At 38.8% G+C, this 15,637-nt stretch overlaps 3 protein-coding genes across 4 annotated transcripts in view; 2 read left to right on the forward strand and 1 right to left on the reverse strand.

The window, feature by feature from the left end:
• Positions 1-15,637, forward strand: part of LOC129742950 (uncharacterized) — a 97,896-nt gene that overhangs the window by 36,086 nt on the left and 46,173 nt on the right. The gene's annotated exons all lie outside the window — the stretch shown is intronic.
• LOC129757853 (probable cytochrome P450 313a4) lies at positions 191-4,313 on the reverse strand. Its single transcript, XM_055755206.1, has 4 exons — positions 3,956-4,313; positions 3,699-3,884; positions 595-1,212; positions 191-531 (listed from the first exon to the last, which is right to left on the reverse strand). The coding sequence occupies exons 1-4, from the start codon at positions 4,311-4,313 to the stop codon at positions 191-193; spliced, it is 1,503 nt and encodes a 500-aa protein (XP_055611181.1).
• Positions 11,104-11,948, forward strand: LOC129757869 (uncharacterized). The gene is made up of 2 exons (XM_055755227.1): positions 11,104-11,630; positions 11,825-11,948. Exons 1-2 carry the CDS (start codon positions 11,104-11,106, stop codon positions 11,946-11,948), a joined length of 651 nt encoding a protein of 216 aa, XP_055611202.1.

Below are 15,637 nucleotides of genomic sequence, written 5' to 3' on the forward strand. Positions count from 1 at the left end.
CTCCCTGACAACGAAGCGTCGCAACGCAAGCTTTGTTTATGTTTTTTTCGTTTCTTCTATCGGACATAATGTTGTATAGATCCATGGTTATATTTACAAACTTTAGATTTATCATAGAGGAGTTTTTTTTTTTTATTTTTCCTGGTTTGGATTCCGAGTTTCAGGCTTTTTTTTCCGGTTTCCAGGATTTCTATCGAGGCAGCAAAGACACTAGACAGCCATTGTTCACCCGTTGAAGCATTTCGAAAGTGGTTTGTAGATCTTCCTGCCGCAGTGATGTCCGAATCCGGAAAGCACGCACACAACACGCCACAGTGAGCCGCATCGACATTATGGCGAAGCGTCCCCCGATACAATTTCGAGGACCGGCACTGAACGGAAGAAAGGAATACGGATGGCGCTGAGCAATCTTCTCTGGCAAAAAATGGTCCGGATTGAAAACGTTTGCTTGGGGGCCCCAAATCTCCGGATCGCGTTGCATTCTGTTGCAGGCTAAAGCGATAAGCGTTCCTTTGACTAAGGTGAACTGATCTGAAAATGACCGCCAAATTATATGGATTGTGGACGGATCGGTTTATTATTTAGATAGGTTACCGTCAAGCTTGAGATCAGCTGTTAGACTTCTGACTAGTAAGGGTACCACAGGGTACAACCGCATGGTCTCCTTGATTACCATTTCTGTGAATACAAGCTCGTGACAGTCTTCCTGAGTTATCTCCACATTCGGATCCGGACAGACGGCCATCACTTCTTGATAGACACGTTCCTGGACCTCCGGATGCATTGCCAGCAGAAGTATGACGTTTGAAATGGTGATTGCTGTTGTATCGAAACCGGCATAGATGACTTCGTCCATGTGGTGAGCCATTTCTTCCACCGTCATTGCTTGGGAGCTATCGCGGACCATGTCGTACAACATATCGAGCAACGGTTTAGCTCTGCTTGTGTTCTCTTCACCGTTCGTTGTTCCATCTGTTTCTATTTCTGTTCGCTTTTGGGCGAATTTCCGATCCAATGCTTTCCAAGTAACTTCTCGAACGTTTCTGAGGATGGTGCTGAAAACGGTCCAGTCCTTGGAAAGATGATAAATGAAGTCCGAATAGTGATGGAGCTTGAAAACACGTTTCACAACGTAAGGCAAATATAGCTCGACTTTTTTCAAATACTCTGCTTTATCGACGTAGTCATCTAGCTCGAGCTCCAGAAACGTTGCTGTTAACGAGAAATAGCACCTTATATTTTAAGGACTCAATAAGGGCCGCGAAAACATCTTAGCCGAGAAACACGAAACCTTGCATTCTGTATCTGAAAATTCGCTAGACCAAATTTCAAATATTTAGTTTCTTTGAGTCACCGAGAGTCTTGTGTTAAATTTTGTAGAATGGAGTTTTATCATTAAATTTGTAACGTTTGAGCTATGGTTTTAAAAGTTGCACATTCGCGTCGAGCGAAAAAAACAAGAATTCTCGTATTTGAACGATTTAAACCCTCCTAAGCATCTTAATCATCGTTCCAATATACTGAAGAACTGGGATTTTGTATGAAAATGATAATCAAATTACAAAAAAAACTAAGATTTAAGTTAAGAAAATCTGTTCATGGAGAAATGAGATACAACGAAGCTAAGACGAAATTGGATGTCTTTGTTTAAAGTAAAAATTTTTTCTTGCGGGAAATCCTTAATAGTGGTCAACATGTCCATCGGACCTCTACATATTTATGCATCGTCAGATGTATGCTGGACAATTCCAAAAATCAAAGGAGCACTTGAATATGGACAGTCTGGTAAAACAAATTGACTAAATTCAGATATATTGATTTCTCCGAAACGGATATTTTGCGAACAGCTTTGGAGGGTTATGAAAAAATAAATAAATTGGCATCACTGAAAACTTATCACATCACAGGAGAGACTCTTCCCTATCCAGCGCAATCCATCAGGAGGTCAAGAATAGAGCAACATTTTGGTCAGTTTTCATTTTCGACAGTTCAACCGATTTTGCCTTTTTTGGTATTTTAGACTATTTTGGCATATTGGACACTTTGAAATTTCTAACAGTTTTTATATTTTTGAATTTTTTTTTTACAGATTATTGACAGATTTAACATTTTTGACACGTTTTACATTTTTGACATTTTTTAAATTTTGTCACTTTCAACTTTTTTGACATTTTCGACTTATTTCAAACTTTTGGTACTTTTGACATTTCTGACATTTTTGATATTTTTATTTTTTCTGACATTTTGGATATTTTTGTGAGTTTTTTTTTTCTTGTAATTTTTGACATAACTGTTTTTGTTAATTTTGACATTTTTTTTATATTTTTGACAATTTTGACATTTTTGGTGTTTTTAATGTATTTACCAGTTTTGACATTTTGTTCTTTTTAGAATTTGATCTTTACTAACAATTTCGACATTTTGGATATTTTTGACATTATAAGAATATTTATTTATTAAGTGCTACTTGTTCAGGTACATCAGCTGGTTGCTACTTATTATTTTCGCATATTATCCATCCGACGCCTTACTTTTTCGCCAAGTGCCTCGTGTTGAATCGTATCGTTATTTTTGTTTTCCCATTTCCCCCCCTTTCTTAGCCAATTGATTTTGTTATCTTTTTTTTTTGATCGCCGCTAGGATATATTCTTATCTAAGTTTATGGCATATCGGCAAATTGAAATTCTAATCAGAGAACAATTAAGACAAAAATGAAAATTGATGCTTGGGCAAAGAATCACACAAGTAGTTTAAAGCTGTCGATAACACAATGCGCTCACATTTTTCACCATCTATTTGTTTCTTCTACCCAAAGCGCTCTAGCCTTTCCACCTATCAATTTTCATTTCTGTCTTAATTACTCTCTAATTAGAATTTCAATTTGCTGATATGCCATGAACTTAGATAAGAATATATCCCAGCGGCGATCAAAATAAGATTTCATAATGTTTGTTATATTCTAAAGTTATTCAAAAAAAAAAAGTCACATATTTTTTCTTGCATTTTGCACATTTCAAATGTTATTCCAAGAACAAGAGCTGATGGAAAAACAAACTAATTCCATCTTTCATCACCCCAAATAATTTAAAATCAGCTCTTAAATTCCTTGCACCTCGGAAAAATGTGAACTTAGTTGCCTTGTTTGTTAAGCAAAAATTTGATAAACTTACTTCTGCATTTTGTTTGCAAATGTTCAAAAAAAATAATTTGTATTTCTTGACCCCTCGATGGATTAATTTTTTCGTTAATAGTGCATTTGATAGGGGACATTCTCCTTTTAAAAAGTCCAAAAAAACGAGAGACCATATACACTGCCGGCCAAAAGTTTGCGATCACCCGCTAAAAAACATGCAAATTTTGATCATTCATATCTCAGCCGTCTTAGGACATATTGCAGTCTTAGGACATAATTTTGAAATTTGGTCCACCCTATCCCGAGATGATCTGCTTTGAATATTGAGTGAGATTTTTTGAAAATATTCTAACTTTAGGTTAAGTTTTAGGTGCAAAACTAAAACACTATTTCCGAGCAAAATACCTCCGAAATAGCTTTTGTTCATTATCTTTCAAATGAGATTAGAAGATTTGCAATATGTCCTAAGACGGCTGAGATATGAACGATCAAAATTTGTATGTTTTTAGCGGGTGATCCCAAACTTTTGGCCGGCAGTGTACAATCTAAACTTAAATGATCATACCACTTATGCTGTCAAGGGCCCACTTCTCAAATTCGCTGCACATGTTTCTCTCGACGCCATCTGCTAATTTCATCGCATCATCTATGAACTGTCGAGCTTTCCTATTGAATATGCCAAAGGAGTCATTCAAGGTTTTTTTAGTGAACGACAGGTTCAACCGCTTCCGGCGAGAGCTCCACAGAGTTCCTGCAGCAAAATAAGAATACCATTACCGATTTGACGCCACCTGCCTGCATAAGTAAAGTTTGATCTCAAACCTTCCGACACGAGCAGAGCATGAATACCAAAGAACCTGTATTGCACGGCTTTGTTCAGACAGACACTTGAGTTGAGCAGCGTTTTGCAGTGTTCCGGCTTGTCAAGAAACACCATCAAGTAAGGCCCAAGCCATCCCTGGATTGGCGTCGGATACTGATGCACAAGTTTATACAGCGCTTGTCCTATGGATGCTGGAGTTCTTTTGCCGAAGAACAAATACGAGAACCCGATCATCGGTAGATTAATAGGGCCGTGCATTTCCCGAACGGAAGCGAACATCTTTCGACGGGTCCACCGGAAGTACACCTCATAGACGAGGATAGCCACCAAGAGCGATCCAAACAACTCAAGCCACATGACTATTTTTCTATAACTAACTCGATAGTAAGGTAGATAATCCGATCGACTACTTGGCAGGAGCAGAAAATAACTGCAGCCATGGCTTGGCATATTATTTTCGAACTAGCTTTATTTGGCTAGCTAAATCAATCGACAAAACAGATCTGTTTACCCGGTGGTTATTTGTATTTTCGCATTTTTTTTTCCTAAAATACGCGGAATATATATTTATCTATTTCTTCCTCATACCTTATTAAAAGTCAATTCAGTAAAATGGTTGACCTACTTTACAATTTACCGTTTAAAATAATTGATTAGATTTACAAAATTGATAAATTGGTCGAAATTTGTAAATTTTACAGAATTGGCATAATTTAAAAACCAATAGAAAAACTTAATTTACAAAATTAAAATAGCTAAAAATAAAAAAAGAAACGAAAATTGTGAATGCTTTAAAATTAAGTAATTGGCTAAATTTATTCATACATATATTTCGTTGACACCATAGCAAATATTAAAAAAAATTGAAAGCATTGAAATTGTCAAAATTTCCAAAAATGTCGAAACCATCAAAATCGACGTAATTTAAAGTTTCGAAAAAAAAAACAAATAAAAAACGCCTTAACTTACAAAAAAATAATAAATAGCAAAAAAAGCTAAGATGATGAAATTAAATAACATGATAAAATTCCCGAAAACAAAAGTGACAAGAATGGGAAAAACGACAAATTCAAATTTATTATTTATTTAGTCTTTGAAGACATTTAGAGATGTTTATTCTACTTTTAAACACAGCCTTAGAAATATTAAAATCAAAGTTACTAACTATTTCATTGAAACGAGCACAACATATATCCAACGGATTGTTTTGTCCGTATCGGGTTCGCCTAGTAGTAAGATTGAGGAACTCCTGCGTCCGAGTAGATCTTACAGGAGCGTTAAACGGAAGTAACGAAAACAATTCTGGGCAGTCCACATTATTCTATAGAATATCAAAGACAAAGAGCCGTTGTAGAAGAATGCGCCTTGATGTCGACATATCGTCAAAAATGATTAAACCAAAGACCAAAATGATGAAAATGTCAAAAAAATATAATTTTTATTTTTGACGTGATGTCGTTTTTGTCATTTATGTAATTTTTGTCTTTTGTCATTTCTGTTGATTAAAATTGACAACATTGCCAAATTGTCAAAATTAACAAACTGTAAAAATTATCAAGATTTTCCAAATTGTCACAATAATCGAAGCTGTCGGAATTGGAAAAATGGTTAAAATCGTTGATTTGTCAAAATAGTCGAAATTATCAAAACTGAAAACCTAACAATTAACAAGGTTTAAATAAATGAAAAACTAAATACTAAAATAAATAAAATGAAATTTAATAAATTTAACAAATTCCTCTATTGTGTTGTAAGCCTACTTGGTTGAATCATTCAACTGAATCAAACCAATCGAAAGATTCCCTTCAATTCAACCACGGTAAATGTAAAGTTCATATATTGGTATTTCGATAGCAACTTACTACCTTCTTCAGTGAGCGTTTTCGATTGATTCTTTCGATTGCTTTGATTCAACAAATTGCTATAAATCACTTAATAGCCAAGGTGAGCAAAATAACAAAAATGACAAAAATGAAAAAAATGACAAAAATGACAAAAATGACAAAAATGACAAAAATGACAAAAATGACAAAAATGACAAAAATGACAAAAATGACAAAAATGACAAAAATGACAAAAATGACAAAAATGACAAAAATGACAAAAATGACAAAAATGACAAAAATGACAAAAATGACAAAAATGACAAAAATGACAAAAATGACAAAAATGACAAAAATGACAAAAATGACAAAAATGACAAAAATGACAAAAATGACAAAAATGACAAAAATGACAAAAATGACAAAAATGGCAAAAATGACAAAAATGTCAAAAATGACAAAAATGTCAAAAATGACAAAAATGACAAAAATGACAAAAATGACAAAAATGACAAAAATGGCAAAAATGACAAAAATGACAAAAATGACAAAAATGACAAAAAAATAAAATTACAAAAATGACAAAAATGACAAAAATAACAAAATTTACAAATATGACAAAAATGACAAAAATAACAAAAATGACAAAAATGACAAAAATTATAGAAATACATAAATTACAAAAATGACAAAAATTTACATAAATTTAAAAAAAATACTAAAAAATACAAAAAAATAAAAAATTGAAAAATTTGACAAGAATTAATGACAAAATTCACAAAATTGTTAATGATGACTCAGATGACAAAGATGGTGTGGCGACGTAAACCATCTTACTCTCACATCATCATTCTAAAACTATCATTACCATTCCATCATCATTCTCCGTCATTCATCATCATCAGCCAATCATCACTAACACTACAAACTAGTTCCCGAACATTCCATCAGTCAGTCCAGTCGAGAACCTTCTCGAAACAAACACACGCAGGCAGCAATAACAATAACAACAGCCACGCAACTGACGCCAGCAGACAATAGCCGGCAAACCAACAATAGCAACAACAAACGATAGCACCGGCAAACAACCAATAGCGTTCTCGCATTCATACACTCACACACTCACAATCCATAGCTATAAATATCCGATCATTGTAAATAGTTAGTTAGTAATAAAGTGACCATTATATAGTGAACACGTCTAAGTTAATCCCGTGAAACCGAATCCCTCTTCGGGCGGAAACCCCCATAAATTGGTGACCCCGTACGTTCAGTAATGTGATCGCGTGTGAACCGACTTTCCCGAAAGTTCTATCGTTATCGCGAGTGTTCGAATTCTCGAAGCCTCCGTCGCGAGTGCAAAAACAACAACGCGAGTGCAGTGGGAAGTGCTCGATTTTTCCCGAAAGTTCCACGCTTTTCTTCGTCGCGCCGCAAGTTTTAAGTGTATCGCGAGTTAAAAAAAAACTTCTCGAGTTTTCCTAACAGTGCCGAAATAATGGATCCCCGTAAAGAAAGGATTTTTCCCGATCATTCGGAAGGCACGTCCATCTCCATCCTGGAGCAGCAAATCGAGGCGCTTACGCGTCGTCTAGACCAGGCAACATCGAGAAGATTCCAGAATTGTGAACGAGCAAATAATTTGTCGCCCGACTCACAGCAACATGCGCAGCAAAAACGCAATCGCGGGTGGATTTGCTGGTTTCATTACCGGCACGGGGCACAAGCCAGAAAGTGCGAGAAGTGGAAAAAGGAAGATCTGGAAATTCAGTGCATTTTCTACGACGGCAAACCCGGAATAAGAAACACACGTGCTGTTTTTTGGTCACATGTTCCTCGCCGAGCGCCGCTCGAACCAGAAACAAATCTCTCCAGCATCAAGCTGAACCAAAAAATCAACATTCGCCGTATTCACGTCCACGACCAACAAACGTCTCAAAGCTTCCTTATCGACACAGGAGCAGATATCTCTGTGATCCCACCAACACCGAAGGAAATGTTGAACCGAACGAATTCACATCAATTGTTCGCAGCCAATGGAAGTCCGATTGCAACTTACGGCACCAAACGATTGACGATCGACATTGGTCTACGTCGTTCGTTTACCTGGACCTTCACGATAGCTGAAGTCAAATCACCCATCATCGGAGCAGATTTCCTAAAGCACTACGACTTGCTAGTGGATCTCCGGAGAAACAAGCTCGTCGACAACACAACGAAACTGGAAATCAACAACATCAATGCAGTCTCCGAACCATCCATCACCACATTCGATGTGAACGCACCATTTGCACAACTACTGAAGGAGTTTCAGGACATTACAGTTCTGAACATGAACCACCGTCCTACGAAAGCGCAAACAATGCATCAAATCATCACGACTGGTCAGCCCGTTTTTTGTCGTCCCCGCCGTTTGCCCATCGACAAATTGAACGAAGCCAAAGCGGAATTCAAATTCCTCATGGAACAAGGCATTTGTCAACCCTCGAAAAGCTGCTGGGCCAGTCCACTGCATCTAGTAAAGAAACCTAACGGAAAATGGAGACCTTGTGGTGACTACCGCAATCTTAATGCGATCACAGTCCCAGATCGGTATCCAATACCCCACATCCAGGACTTCTCAACAATTCTGCACGGTAAGTCCATTTTTTCGTGCATCGACTTACAACGAGCATACCACCAAATTCCTGTGGCACCTGAAGACATTCCCAAGACCGCAATCACCACGCCCTTCGGATTGTTCGAATTCAAATACATGACGTTTGGCCTACGAAACGCCGGTCAAACTCTCCAGCGTCATTTGCACGACATCCTCGGAGATCTGAACTACGTATTCCCGTATGTGGATGATTTGTGCATAGCATCCACCACCGAAGACGAACACAAGCTGCACCTGCGCACCGTCTTCCAGCGACTCCGGGAAAATGGTCTCATTATCAACCCAAGCAAGTGCCAAATTGGACAACCGGTCGTCGAATTTCTCGGTCATTTGATCACCAAAGATGGCATCAAACCCAGTCCAAAAAAGGTTGATGCTGTCTTGAATTTCCCACGTCCGACCGTAGCCAAACAGCTCAAGCGATTTCTTGGCACTATCAATTTTTATCGACGTTTCATCCCCCACGCCGCCGTCGATCAACAGATCTTACAATCGATGATCTGCGGAAACATAAGGAACGACAACACCGTTTTGCAGTGGAGCGAAACAACCAACCAAGCATTCGAAAAATGCAAACAGGACCTAGCCAATGCCGTCCTTCTAGCACATCCTGCACCTGAAGCAAAACTAGCCCTGGAAGTGGATGCCTCTGGCACAGCTATTGGGGCAGTTCTTCATCAAATCACCGAAAATGGTCGACAACCATTAGGATTTTTCTCCAGGAAATTGAGTGACAGCAAAAGGAAAGCTAGCACGTATGACCGAGAGCTATTCGCAATCTACGAAGCGATAAAGCATTTCAAAGACATGCTCATCGCTCGTGATTTCTGCGTGTACACAGATCACAAGCCTCTCACCACAGCTTTCCATCAGCGCCCGGAACGAGCTAGTCCAACTCAACAACGACACCTCAGCTTCATCAGCGAATACACAACAGACATTCGACATGTCCCCGGTGAAGCAAACAAAGTTGCTGACATGTTGAGCCGTATCGAGTCAATCACCAACGATACAATCGATTTCGATCGTATGGCCCTCGAGCAGAAAACTGATCCCGAGCTGAAGCTGTAGGGGAACTGGGGGTATAATGCCCATTGTGGGCAAAACGCTCCACTGCGATATCTGGCTAGTTATACACTTATTTTTACATTTCTTTACGTTATTCCCTTCTAATTAACAGTAGAAAACTTTTGTACAAAAAATTAGCACCAAATTTGCGATAAATCTCTGCAAAAATCCAAAAATATTTTTCAAGCCATATTCCTTGCAATTTGTGCCTTGACTTTCGTAAGGAATTACGGCATCTATCGGCAAAAAAAATTACCTGACATATGTTACAATTATGAACATTGGTCTAGAAAATCATTACAAAACGAAAAATTTCCTTATTTAATTATTTTTTATGTTATTTTGAACGACTTTTAATAAACATGTCTAGGTGGGGCAAAACGCGCCATGTCCGTTAATCTTTAAGCATGCTTCATATTTGTATAAATTTATATGCAGTTTCATCACAATAATTTTAAAGATATTTCTATGTTGTTTTGGAAAACATAACTTGAATATAAACGAATATATTTAAAATTCCTAAATTTAATATAGATTTAATTAACTATTCACAAGAATTTCAGTATATCTGGTAGCACTGCGCGTAGCAATATATTTTTCCATCTGTGAAGTAGAATAGAAGTGTTTTTACCTGGCAAACACTTTCGGAAGCACTTGAATCAATAAACACTTATTAAACGTTAAACGGCGCGATTGGGTACACACATATGCGCATTATGCCCCTACTGAAATTGAAATCCAATTTTCAACCTACTCTTCAAACTTCATTAAATTTGTGGCCTTTTTTTACCTTCCAGTTATTCTAACTATCAGATTTCGACAAAAAACATTTCAAACTTCCAAACACAATCGAACAGTAAAGTTAATCTTTTCAAATTTACTCTAAAACAAGGCTTTCTTCTTAACGTGGGCATTATGCCCCCTCTTCCCCTACCTGGAAAATACTCCACCCAACACAACCATCAGGCTAAAAGCGCTCAAGTCCCCGTTCTCGTCTGCGCCTATCTATTGCGACGTGTCAACTGAAGCCATCCGTCCATTCGTGCCGAAGCAGTTTCGCGATGCGATCATGAGAAAATTCCACAACGTTTCACATCCTGGAATTCGTGCGACAACTCGTCTTATCTCTGATCGTTTCGTATGGCCTTCACTGCGTCGAGACTGCAAGAATTTCGCCACCAACTGCATTCCATGTCAACGAGCGAAAGTTCACCGACACAACAAAGCACCGATCGTGCAAATCTCCACGCCGAACGAAAGATTTGCCCACATCCACATGGACATCATTGGACCATTACCGCCATCAGAAGGGTACGTATATTGCTTAACGCTCATCGATAAATTTACTCGTTGGCCAGAAATAATTCCCATCCCTAACATGACGGCACACACGATCGGCCGAGCCTTTGTCGCTGGCTGGATTGCACGATTCGGCGTCCCCGTTAACGTCACTACGGATCTTGGTCGTCAATTCGAATCCGAGCTGTTTCGTGAATTAACGAAGCTGTTGGGCATCACTCACCTGAGGACGACACCGTACCACCCGCAAGCTAACGGACAGATTGAGCGAACACACCGCTAGCTCAAAGCCGCCATTATGTGTCATCAGAATCCCTGCTGGACTGAATCCTTGCCCATTGTCCTTCTCGGCATGCGGACATCACTGAAGGAAAATATCGAAGCATCGAGCGCTGAGCTTACTTATGGCACAACTCTTCGTCTTCCAGGAGAATTTTTCGCATCAAGCTCAAGCAAGTCGCCTTCCGCCGAATATCTTGTTGACTTGAAAGCAGCTATGGCAAAATTGCGACCAACGCCAACAAGCAATCATTCGAAACAAGCGACCTTCATTCAAAAGGAATTGGCCACATGTACCCACGTATTTGTCCGAGTTGGAGCAATCAAACCGCCACTAACACCGCCTTACGATGGACCATTCAAAGTGTTGCGCCGAAAGAAGAAAGTTTTCATCGTGGACATCAATGGTCGAAAGCAGCCAATTTCTATCGACCGTTTAAAAGCTGCACACATGCAAGCCAACGAACCAACAGTGAAACCACCCGATCCCGGTGAAAGATCATCTGATGCTAAGGACGAACAGGAACAACCCAAGTACCGAACCAGGTCAGGAAGACAAGTTCGATTTACTCGTCCCTATTGCGTAAATTAAGGGGGGAGTATTGTGGCGACGTAAACCATCTTACTCTCACATCATCATTCTAAAACTATCATTACCATTCCATCATCATTCTCCGTCATTCATCATCATCAGCCAATCATCACTAACACTACAAACTAGTTCCCGAACATTCCATCAGTCAGTCCAGTCGAGAACCTTCTCGAAACAAACACACGCAGGCAGCAATAACAATAACAACAGCCACGCAACTGACGCCAGCAGACAATAGCCGGCAAACCAACAATAGCAACAACAAACGATAGCACCGGCAAACAACCAATAGCGTTCTCGCATTCATACACTCACACACTCACAATCCATAGCTATAAATATCCGATCATTGTAAATAGTTAGTTAGTAATAAAGTGACCATTATATAGTGAACACGTCTAAGTTAATCCCGTGAAACCGAATCCCTCTTCGGGCGGAAACCCCCATAATGGCAAATATTAAATACATGATATCTTTTGAAAGTTTTTGAACGATTCAGCCTACACGGCAAAAATAAAAAACTCAACCGCCACTTTTTTGTATGCAACTCGAACAAAAAGTGCAGGGACTTACTGTTAAGTTTAATGCATTAAACTCAACTTTAAGTTAAGCGTATTTAACTCAACGTTAAGTTTAGTGCATTTTACTCAACAGAAAGTTTTTTCAAATTTTTCTCGCCGGTGCGTTAAATTGAGGAATCTTTAAAATAAGCGATTTTTTCGGATTAAAAGGCTAGATAAAAATAAGAGCTAGGAATTTCAAGGCTATTTGTTTATTGAATTATTAGGTAGTGTAGTAACTGCTGCTTCCAACGGATTTCGTTTGGTTTGGAACTGGACTCGTTTCTATTTTATCCCGTATTAGCACGCTAATCACTTCGTTCCCGGAGTTTCTCCCGTACCAATAAATGTACATTCCGAAATAATATCTTCCGGATGACTTCTACACTTCCGGAAATCCTTTTCGAAAACAACCAGATATTTAGGTGGACATTATTGGACGATTTTTGACCCGGACCTCAAACAGAAACGTTGGTATCTATTCCATCGGTAGGACCTGTAACACCAAGTTTTTCTATAGTACAATTTAATTCACAAAAACTGGCATTACTTACCTGATTTGGTTGCGGGATCGTTCATCGAAAGTAGTCAGCTTCAAGGGGGTACCACTGCTATCAGCATCAACCCACCGGGACCTAATCTTGACGTTCATCGTAGTCCGGATTTTCGTCTACACAAGCAGCACAGCATGGCGTCGGCTGACAAGGAAACTGGGGTACCGGAAACACAATCCAACTTCCGGGAAAATGTTCTCAGAATTTTCTGGTGATCGCTTCCTGCTTCGGACATTTCTTGCCGCTTTTTTGTTATGTGACCAGGGGTGGAATTATGAATCCTATTCGATTCGAGTTACCCGTTTCGAGTTGAACTCGAATCGAATTAGCATCAGTATTACGAATCTCGTTCGAGTTCTAAATTTTCCCGTACTAGATTTCGAGTAAATCGGGTCGTAGATCATCTCGAAATGTTCCATTCGAATCGAGATCGGTAATGCCAAAGTTGGTCGAATCGAACGAAACTCGATTGTTTCGAGTTCCATAATCCCGCCCCAGTTCTAATGTGTTGTGGAACTTCTTCGGCACCAATTAATCGATGAATCATTATACAGTTTGTCCTCCAAACAAACGACTTAGTGATGCGGTTCGGATCTGTCTGAAGAGATTTCATTTTAACAATAAATAAATTAATAATTTAAATCTGATCAATACTTACTGATTTCATGTGGCTGCCTCCGGAGGATTATGGCATGTCAAGTTCTAATTTGACCGCTTTTGTACTGGAAACTTCCTGGAGACATTTAATCGCAAAAATTCTGCGGCATCAAGAACCGCCGCCCGGAAACAAAATGGCTGATACAAAAGTACTCACGCAATAGTTTTCTTGAATAAACTTTTGAGATGCATACAAAACATTAAACGAAAAGTATGCAAACAAAAGAAAATATCAAAAAACTCTCGGTTGCGTAAAAATAACGTACTCGGTAAGGGGCCGTTCACTAATTACGTAAGCACGATTTTGGAAATTTTCAACCCTCCCTCCCCCCCTGGTAAGACAAAGTAAGATTTTTCGAAACCCCCCCTCCCCTCCAGTAAGATCTTACGTTTTTAATTCTATAAGAAATTGACACGTTTGACAACAGATGAAATGTCCCCAGACAACCAGAAGTCGTATTTTATTTAACAGATTATATCGTATAGAATGGTACTCAAACTCCTTTTCGTATATCTATACCTACATTGTGCGGCCCATGTATATTCTTTATCGTATTTAAATGCAATGCATGATTTTATTACGACAAAAAAAGAGACTCGTATTTATGTACATATGAACTCAACCTTTGTGTACAACAATTCGCAAAAAATCCGTGAAACGACCGATATACCATGATCAGCCGTGATTGACAGATTTTGTCGTTCTATGCATAAAATAATTCGAAATCAAGATTTCCTTTAACATGAAATACGATTTATATTATCATAACAACCAGGTGTTAGATCTTAGCAGAAATATATTTTTATATCGAACAAGATTGCTAAAATGAGAGATTATATTTTAAAAAGAAAAAATATAAAATGTCGGAAGAGTGGTACCTACAGTCGATTAGTTCAGCGATACAAAAGTAATAAAGTATCTGCTGGTAATAAAAATTCTTCCCAGAATGTTCACATTGAGCGTGGCGGCGAAACATTTCTACCCGAAATCCAGGCCGATGATGTATCCAATATCGTACCTGTCGATGAAAATAAAATTTCACAGGAAATTTCCGATTGGGATCAGGAAGCCTCCGAAAACTGTAAGATACTGTTGTTATACTATATGCTTAAATTACAGTCCTATTTTTTTAGCTGGCAGCACAAGACTAGTTGACAAAATTCGAAACTGGTCTACCGAATTCCATATTACCCACGCTGCTTTGAACTCCCTTGTAGGAATTCTGAACTCTGACTTACATTTAAATCTTCCAAGCGACGCCCGCACCATTTTGAGGACACCCAGAAATCTGAGCATAATCAGTATGGGAAATGGTGGAAAGTATTGGCATCAGGGTGTTGAGAGCTGCCTGCGCAAAGCATTGACTTCAATTAATAAGCCCTCATCAATATCGCTCAACATCAACGTAGACGGTCTGCCAATCCATAAGAGCAGTTCAAAGAACTTTTGGCCGATACTTTGCAACATCCATGAACTGCCGCAAGTTGCCCCAATGGCAATCGGAATTTACTATGGGACCAGTAAGCCAAAAAGTGCTTCTGAATTCCTTAACCCGCTCATTGACGAGCTGTTGCCAATTCTAGAGGGAGGCATGATGATAAATGGTTACCAAGTTGCGGTCAGCATAAGGTGTTTTGTGTGCGATTCGCCCGCACGATCATTTATTAAGGGAGTACTAAATTACAACGGTAAGCATGGCTGCCTGAAGTGCACTACAAAAGGGAAATATTGTCATTCAGCTGGAACAGTAGTATTTCCTGACCATAATGCACAACCTCGAACGAACGAAAAATTTCGGAACAATGAGTATCCTGAACATCAGCTGAGTGAGACACCATTGATCCGGTTACCCATCGACATGATAGAAGATGTTATCGTCGCCGACGCACTTCATCTACTGGAACTTGGTGTAATGCGTAAGCTATTGAATGGATGGCGCACAGGTTCAATGACGAAGCGAGCAAAGTGGAGCACTGCAGAAAAAACTGAAATTTCAATTTTTTTGGTGCAGATTCGTTTCCCCAAAGAAATTCATCGGCGAATGCGATCGTTGGACTTTGTGTCTCTGTGGAAAGGATTAGAATACCGGAATTTTTTAAATTATGTTGGCTTCATTCTTCTCAAGGACCATCTGTCCGAAAAATTTTATGAACACTTTCTCAAATTGTTTTGTGCAGTTAGGATCTGCT

Source organism: Uranotaenia lowii, chromosome 1, assembly GCF_029784155.1.
Source record: "Uranotaenia lowii strain MFRU-FL chromosome 1, ASM2978415v1, whole genome shotgun sequence".
Lineage (NCBI taxonomy): Eukaryota > Metazoa > Arthropoda > Insecta > Diptera > Culicidae > Uranotaenia > Uranotaenia lowii.